Source organism: Pteropus vampyrus, unplaced genomic scaffold, assembly GCF_000151845.1.
Source record: "Pteropus vampyrus isolate Shadow unplaced genomic scaffold, Pvam_2.0 Scaffold294, whole genome shotgun sequence".
In the NCBI taxonomy this organism is placed as follows: domain Eukaryota; kingdom Metazoa; phylum Chordata; class Mammalia; order Chiroptera; family Pteropodidae; genus Pteropus; species Pteropus vampyrus.
In genome coordinates this window covers 1,419,308-1,428,678 of record NW_011889075.1, presented here as the reverse complement: position 1 = coordinate 1,428,678, position 9,371 = coordinate 1,419,308, and the positions used below count along the sequence as shown (strand labels likewise).

The 9,371-nt window shown below is 32.1% G+C and overlaps 1 protein-coding gene across 1 annotated transcript in view; it reads left to right on the top strand.

The window, feature by feature from the left end:
* PARD3 (par-3 family cell polarity regulator) overlaps positions 1-9,371 on the top strand; it is a gene marked incomplete at its 5' end in the record, with an annotated part of 522,521 nt that overhangs the window by 305,045 nt on the left and 208,105 nt on the right. Inside the window, one exon of the mRNA XM_023521117.1 lies at positions 6,212-6,439. Within this exon, the coding sequence (XP_023376885.1) occupies positions 6,212-6,439 (228 nt within the window). The remainder of the gene's footprint in view (positions 1-6,211; positions 6,440-9,371) is intronic.

Genomic DNA, 9,371 nt, shown 5'->3' with positions numbered 1-9,371 from the left:
ACACATTCATATACACAGATATGTATGAACTTCCCTAAATTGGATGTCTTCTATTTTTAGTAAATATTTTTATGTTTATCTTTCTTTTTACACCAGCTCTTTGAGTCCAGATGTTGATCCAGCTCTTGCTTTTCAACGAGAAGGATTTGGACGCCAGAGTATGTCAGAAAAACGCACAAAGCAATTTTCAGATGCCAGTCAATTGGATTTCGTTAAAACACGAAAATCAAAAAGCATGGATTTAGGTAGTGAGTACAATCTCCATGAATCTTTATCTAAATAAGGCTTAGATGTAGATGCTTTCAGATTAAAATTGATGGTCCCAAACACATGTCTGTTTACTTTGAACAGTAGAGAAAATAAATGTGAAATGTGGCAATTTGGCAAAAATTAGTTTTTCTCTGAGTTTGAGATAACCATATTTCTCATAAGCGGCATGTTTACATAATGTGCAATATGTTAACATATATGTTTTCTGATGAGAAAAAAACAAACACATGTGCATTTCATGCTATATTCATGTATCTTTATTTGAAACAATGAAATGTTTTAACACTTTGGCTGTTTAAAACCAATTTCATTGAAATAGTATTTGGTTGGTTGTGGCATTCTTGAACTAAAATAAAAAATTTTGGAGAGAAATCATTATCTCAATCCATGTCTGGAATTTGGTTACTTTGTGATATCTTCCTTTCATTGCTACTTGTTAAGGTTTATTTAATAGAAACTCTTAAGTGTTAGTAATTAAGGCATTTCATTGAAGTAATATTTTGAGAAAATATTTATTGTAGAAAGTATTTGAAGCAAATGAGAGCAGGAGAATAACCATAGTTGTTCAATCAAACACCAATCAGGTAGTGTCTCTTTTTAAATCCAAATCCACCAAAACCAAAACAAAACAAAAAAGTAAAATAATTAATCATGTCTACAAACTGATTGAATGATTTAAAAAAACCTTTGTTAATCATCTGTAACTTATTTATGCATTCTCTTGTGGCTGTTTGTACTTCATGACTAAAAGCATTAATTTATCACATGCGTAAAAGAAAAATTTGGCGATGCATTGCCTTGGCTAATTAAGATATGCTAACATATAAATAACACACGTGTCTGTGAAATGAAATGACTGGCATATTGCATGGAGACACTGCTTTCCCCCTTTTTTGATTATGAATGTTTGCTTGATTTTTCATATTATTTGCATGAAATATTACCTAAGAATTATCACATAACTGAAAAGATCTGGGAATGGTTGAAGCATGTTGGGCTGTGGGACTAACTGGGCTAACCATTATACATTTACCTTTTAACAGTAGCTGACGAGACTAAACTCAGTACAGTGGATGACCAGAAAGCAGGTAAGAATGGACTCTTAGACTGTTGCCATAGAAACTGTGGTCCAAGGAGCTTATCCTAATTATAGAGCTGCCAATCATATTGCATGTACACATAAATATTCCAGTCTTGCACAGATGTTTTCATTGTAAGAAATCAAATTGTACAAGAAAAGAAAAAATGTCTGTTAGAAGAAATTTATCAGTGTAGTACATCTAAATGGAAATATAATTTAGTGCTTCAAAAATGTTTAAACAACCTAGATTTTCTTAATTTTATTTGTATAGGAATATTTTGTCACAATTAAAAAAAAAAGATATCAAAATCCCAAAAACATGATCTCCTGGGTAGAGTCTTGTTTTTAACATATGTATTTGATGTCTATGTTAACATCCAAAAAAAATTCTCAAAGTGATAACTTTGACTTGAGGTCATAGCACAAATGTAAATATTTTTTATCAAAGGACAATGTCCAGTAATTGCTATCATTAGTCACTCAGAAAACCTTGGTTCTTTTTCGAATGCAAGAATTAGCTCATAGTTACCAGATATTGAATTAGACTATCTAATGCATATGGCTCTTTAACGTTGTGAACCTGTTTTAAAGGATTTTTTGTTTGTTTGTTTGTTCGTTTGTTAGCTATTTAGGGCTCGCTTCTAAAATGTGACCTAAATCATTCCATAGAAACAATGGATTACATTGAACTGGGTTTTTCATTACAGTATTACTTCTTATGCTGTTTTATGAAAATAATTAAAGGAGAGTTTTTATGTATAATTAATGTTCTTTGTACAATTGAGCATTTATGATTTCTTATTATTAGTTTTGAATAGTGTTTTAATTATTCTAGATCTTATAGGCTGTAGCAGTTTACCACTTACTAGTAATTAGCTTTAATTCACCTTTTTAAGCTATAGTAGTAACTAGTTTTATCCTGCTTGAAAACTGTGTATCCCACATACATATTTAGAGATTATTGTGGGCATGGTTGGAATTTTCACATTCTGTAGAGTAAAAGATTATAAAATTTACATCCAATAGATTATAGGATTAACTGTAGTGCAAGGCAGTTAACTGTAGCCTCAGCCCTTACTAGGTAGTTATTTCTCTGATTAAACATAAAATTCAAAATTTGAAACAGCTAAAGGAAAACATTTTTTGGTAGTTCACATAAGTAAATAAGTTATTAGTTTTTGGAGTTACCCCTACTCTTCAGTACTTTTAAAGAAGTAACCTTTGTCCATGTTAATTTCATGAAAGCCAAATTTAATTGCTCAGGTTAAAAAACATGAATTTATATTCTATGCCAATTAGGTAAAGTAAGGAAAATACTTAATTTAACAAACTCACTACTAATAAAAAGAAAAGAACGATTTATTGTGATTAAAAAGGAAAATACTGATATCTAGAGTTTAACTGAAAACAAATGTTTATGATGAGAAGGCAGATTTTATAATCTAATTGAATCATATGTTTATATAGCATTTTAACTTGTTAGATCCTAGATATGAAGAGCTTTTTTTTCTCTATATGCAATCTATTCCACCAAATTAAATTGGAAAAACTTGAGACAAAAAAATTATTACATAGATGCCAAATTTTCTGTTATTTTTCTTTCTTCACTTTATTTGAATTGTCAAGATTATCATGATTTTACAGTTCTGTCCAAAGGTTTTGGGTAGAGTCATAGTGGCATTTTAGCATAGATCATCTGTCTAGCCATAAGCCTTTTGTAATGAAAATTGAATTCCATTTCCCTTTGCCCTTGCAAAAGACATCTTAGTAGGTAGGAATAGAAAAATCAACTTACGGAAAATAGTATGATTATGATTTCACTTTTATTCTTGGATTGAGGGATCTTATATGATATTTGGAGGTAGCTTTACTTTCTGAAAGAATAGAGAACAGGAATAAGAAGAGAATTGGGGTTCTATGGGTTTAATCCTTGAATATAAAAAAAGCAGGATATCCTAATGACCTTAAAGATTTATATGAAGAGCTTTAAAATATTATTTTAAAATGAAAAAACATTTTTATTTTTGTATGTAAATAAACATAATCTTTGTCCATACTTGAATAGAGAAACAAGTTTCAATTTTTATTAGTAGTAAATGCTGACTTTTTAATGTTAGGGATCTCAGTAACTCTCATTCAAGAATTTTAATATGTTACTTAACAAAACCTTTGTTAAAGTTTTTTTTGACAAATATAGTACTTAAATGTATGATATCCATGTTACGGATCAAGAGTCAGCAAACTCTGTAAAGGACCAGATAGTAAATATTTATGTGGCCTTGGAGACCAGACAGTCTCTATAGTAGTTACTTAATTCTGATGTAGTGTAAAAACAGTCATAAAATATATGTAAACAAATTGGCATGGCTGTGTTCCAAAAATTTTTTCAGATTTGGCCCACGGTTTGCTGATCCCTGTGATGGATTCACAAACTATAGATGTTGACTTTCTGCATAACATTTTATTATGAAAATTTACAACCATATATAAATATAGAGATGTAGTTCATATATCCAATAACCTCCCATACACCCAATACCCACCATCGATAATTATCAACTTTTTGCCAAAATGTTATTCTACAATGTTACAAATTTAGAAAAAAGGATAAACAAGTTCTGAATTATACTTACAAAGTATCTATTACTTATTTAGTTATTCTTTCATCATTGTTTTTCTTTGCAGATTTGCCTATTTATGTATTTTAATAAAATCATATATTTATATATACCTATATACTTATGGGTATATATGTATACATTTATTTTAATAAATAGTCATGCCATTTCTAAAATTTATTTTTAAAGTTTTTAGTGCTCTGAATACATGATGTCAAATCTCAGCTAACTTTTCACAAAGAAAAACTTAATATATATAGATGATGTTCTTACGATAATCTTTACTGGAATCATGAAATCTTTATTGGTGACAGACAGGCACAGAGAGAGAAGAATAAATATACACAACCTACATACAAATATACATACATATGTCCTTTATGAACCCACGAAAGCAGCAAATATTTGCCTTATAAACATTTAAAAGACCTAAATGCAGTTATGAAAAGGGTAAGTTATGAAGATTGATAGGCATAATCTGTTCAGGAATAGATCTTTCTAATGCTGATTCTAGGACATATAAAGGTAGATGTCTATGCCTAGGAATGATCTTTTCCCATCTGCTTTGGTTCCTTGATTTCTTACCTTTCTCTTCAGTTCTTTGGAACAAAATTCATTTTCCTTTCTGTGACATGACTTTTATCAGTATTTAGAATATGAATTTGTCAAAAGTTATGCTGCTCTCAATAGAAAAAGTAAGATTGATCATCCTGGAAAGAAATAGTTTATATGATTTTTGTCATAAAATAATCAAATATATACAAACTTACATTGAGAAAGTTAAATAAATCATCTTTTTCTCCCAAGCACAATATTTTATGGAATATTATTTCTTCATTAGAATCATCTGTCTATCTTTCTGCCTATGTTACATTTTTAATGTATTTATTCTAACTTAAAACTGCTACCTCATTGTGAAAATTAGGTGAAAGGTGGAATGTAAATAAATCTTAAAAAGATAATTCTTGTTTCATTTTCTCAATTTAAGTTTTATTTTTTTATACTCTGAGCCATGGAAAGTCCATGTCATAACTGTGTCTTCTAGTGATAATATATCAAAGCTACTCCTTAATTACTGATCAACTTTTGAGCTGATGACCCCATGTAGAGATAAACTCTCTAATCTCTTTTACCCTCCCATTTTTTTACACCTGTCTTTTTAACAGTCTAAATGAAGAACTAGTTCTATAACCTGCATTTCCAAGTGGTAGTGCAAAGCTGGTATTACAGTCATCTAGAGGGTAGATGTGTGTACTTTTGAGTCCCAGGTCAGGCAGTGATGGATGAGACTGCCTTACCTGGTTAAAGACATCTGTTTTGATTGCCTTCTAAAGCTTGGTGCTTTCGGTATTATCTCAGGCCCCCCTGCCGTAGATCCTCATGAAATAGAGCCAAGTTTTTAATTCCCCAAATTCTTCCCTGCCATTTTACGGAAATGTTTTTAGTAATTGTTAAGTCTTCTTCGTTCTGATCATCACTTGTTTCTCAAGGAGATATTGTTCCCAGGCCTGCAAGTAGAAAGCCCACTATCACCTCTTTAGTCTCTCCTCTACTTCTTTCTAGAGAGAGCCCTTATGTAATTTGTTTCTGTTCAAATCTCGTATTGCTCTTTCCACAGAATGTTAACGTTGCCCAGAATTAGGTTTCTGTTTGGTGTCAGGGTGCCCTAATCGTACTGGTGACATGCAGTCTTTTGTGCTGTCTTTATTTTTAAGTTGTGTGAATCCGCACTATAATAAAGAAGAGACTTGATGAAATTTATTGATAGAAAAATTTAACTTTTGTTATAAATAATTTTAAACTGTCAAAAACTGATTTCAACTAAGTTAAAAAGCTACTTTTGGTGCTAACCTTAGCCTTCTCATGATTTCTGTTCTGCAAGTGAGCTTCTGGGTTATTCTGTTTTTGTTTTCTTTTTTTATTTTAGATTATTTACATAACTTGGAGCAAGCAATTTGACAAAAATTTCCTCTGTTGAGCTAAAAATGGAAACTAATAACTTAGAGTTTTTCCTAATTAAAGTAGAGAAAATAGACAAAATTTTTTGTATATTTGGGAAAAATAAAAATTAGTTACTGTTACTTTACTATTTTTTTTATACATTTTCCATTTACATTTAAAAACTCCTCATTGAACGAATAATTTGTTTACATCTCTGATGTTTTCCACAGTTCGTAGAAGTTCAGGAATGCAATTTTCACCATTACTTCTCACTAACTGTTTGTTTTTGTAAATCTCCAAGGTTCCCCCAGCAGAGATGTGGGACCTTCCCTGGGTCTGAAGAAGTCAAGCTCATTGGAGAGTTTGCAGACAGCAGTCGCCGAGGTGACTTTGAACGGGGACATTCCTTTCCATCGCCCACGACCGCGGATAATCAGAGGAAGGGGATGCAACGAAAGCTTCAGGGCTGCCATCGACAAGTCTTACGATAAACCCACAGTAGATGACGATGACGAAGGCATGGAAACATGTAAGTTTATGCTGCTGGGAAGAATAGTAGTTAAAATAGCTCTTAAAGCAGCAGTTCTTAAAGTGTACTCCAGGAAACGATGTGTTTCCAGTACCACACAGGGATCTGTGGGGTGTAAACTATTTTCAGAATAATAAAACACTTATTTACCTTTTTATTCTCATTTGCTCACAAGTATATAGTGGGATTTTCCAGAGGCAACAAGTCATGTGATATTGCAATAGATTGAATACAGAGCAGATAGAAGAATCTGTCTTTTTAGTCATGTATTCAAAAGATTTGCTACAATATAACACAGTGACCATTGTTCTCAGTAACTGTTTTTGGAAAATACAGATTTTTGGAAAAAGATAATTTCTGTTAACATGAATTTTGCTTTTTATGAAGTAATTACTATTTTAAAACTTTCTCCATTTTAATTCAGTAAATACTAGATTTAATCCATGTAAAGTTTTTATTTTGAGTTCTTAATAATTTTTAGGAGAATAAAGGTATTTGGTATGAGACTAAAATGTTTGAAAACCACTGCTGTATAGTATGTCTATGATGTGATGTCTCCAATAACTATATGTAATAATCTCTGATTTTGAAAACATTTTTATTTTTATGAATTACTCTTTCCTTGAATTGAGCTAGCAAGATACATTTGTGTATGTATATTTCCAAATTGCAAAATATTTTAAGCCAATTAAAATATTTTAAGACAATTAAAAGTCAAAGGTGTTAATATGAATAAGCAGTATGTTTTCCATAGTGTATTGAGAAAAAAGTTAACATTTATAAATATGTACAAATGTATGCTTCAAAGAGTTATCTATTAAACATTCATGGTATAAATATCACCATTCAATTTGAAAATAAAGGAAAAACTCTACTAGTCTATTTACTTAAAAAAGAAAGGACTTAGGAGTTATAATAGTAAAAAGTATTGATTAGCTTATTATTGTTTATAACTACTAATTTACATTTTAGTTTTTTAACTTCAAATGTGACTTTATGCATCTAACCATTAGAAGAAAAACTGTAGACACTGCAGCTTGAGGTTAAAGCAGAGACCAGAGATAATTTAAATGGATTGTAAATTACTGACAATTTAACTTTTGGGTGTACTACTTCTCTCACACACACTTGAGGAGAATTGTGGTGGGGAAAAAGAGTTTAAAATAAAAATCACATTCTAGGCAGATTTAAAGCAAAATTATATAATTTTTGCCTATCGCATATAATGTGTTTGGGAAGATGAATATTGCTGCCATAATATAACATGCAAAGCAAAACTTAATGAGAAGATTGCTATACCTCCTCCCCCTCCCAACTCTCCATCTAAATTTTCGCTACATCCAGCCAGTGATTTCAAATACATGCTGCCTATTCTTGCCAGATGAAGAACATATTTCCTATTTTTGCTGCCAAGCCTGGTCTCCAACATCCTGAGTCATAAGAGCTTTCAACCCTCTTGAGATTTCTCCCATTGTATCCATGGTTCCTTGCCACCTTAACTGATATTTGTGCAGGTATACTAGATATTTATGCAGGTATTCTAGAGTAGAAGCCCTGTCACTCACAGATGTTGCCTCTGTCTGTCCTGGGTGTATATTTCATAAGAGATATAGTCCTCTGGCCCCTCAGTATTTGTTTTTTTAAGCATCTACAATTTGTAATGCTCCTGAACCTTTTTCTTATTCTTATTAAAATGTTATTTAAATTTCCTTACAAAATAGTTTTTTTCACATATGTTACTCTTTTCAAATGCAACAGGGGATGCAATCCTTACCAATATAGGGCATGTTCTTAATTCTCTAGGGACAGCCTCCAGAGTTTTCCATCAATGTGGACATCTAAATATTTCCCTATAGACATTTAGTTTCCTTTTTAAATTGGAAATAACAGATTTAAGTATATCGTATTAAAACTCATTGAAACAACTATCTTCAAGGCAAAAGAAAACAAAAACAATTAAATAGACAAGTTATAGTTTCTGAACCAAAAGTAGTATTCTGGACAGGAGCTGGCAATGACATTTGTGACATGAGCATCACGAGCATCTACAACCACAAAATACTGTTTTACAAAGTTCTGATTTTATTATTTATTTTTAGACCAGTCTGATTAACTTTAAATATGGCAAAAGAAAGGCAGCTATTATACATTTAAAATTTTTTGCAGTTTGAATTGTTGAAATTGAATTGATAGAGTGGAGCACGCACCAAACTGGAATTTAGATGACTTTCATCTTAGTCCACATTTTCTAACCAATGTGGGATTTTGGTCAAACCACTTAAAATCCTTGAGCTTTAATTTTCTCATTTGTAAAACCAAAGATTTGGGCAACTAGGTCATTGATTTTCAGATTGTGTATGGTGATGTCTGGTCAGGACTAGGGGTATCTTACTGGTTTGGGGGGTATCAGGAAGCAAATGGGAGGCTGAGCAAGTGGGAGTCTGCAAAGGCCACTAGCTTCACTCTGCCCGCTGCTGTCACGACTGCTCTGCATTAACAATTGTGGGTTTTTTAAATCACATTTAATACGTTGTGGTTCTTTGTGAATTTTTGTTTTAAGGAAAGGGGTTGTTTGCTGTGTTATTCATAAAAAGTTTGAAAAGCTCTGGGTTAGATAGTTTCTGAGGTCCCTTCTAGTTTTCACATTCCATGATTGTCGGTACACCCATTCAGTTACCTGCCTAAATCCTGCCTGCTACCCTTTCGCACCTCTGTAAGGTCCACGAAGGAAGATACCACCATGACTGTTTTATTCCTGCATAACCAGGCACAGGGCTTGGCAAATCAAGATTCAGTTTATATCTGTAAGTGAGTGTCTGCATAACTAGCACCATTGTGTGCCTGAAAGGGACAAAGTGGAGGGGAGAGAAGGTGAGAGAGGGAGAGAGAGAGACACTTTTGGTGCGCAGTAAGCGGGATGGTCATGACATTT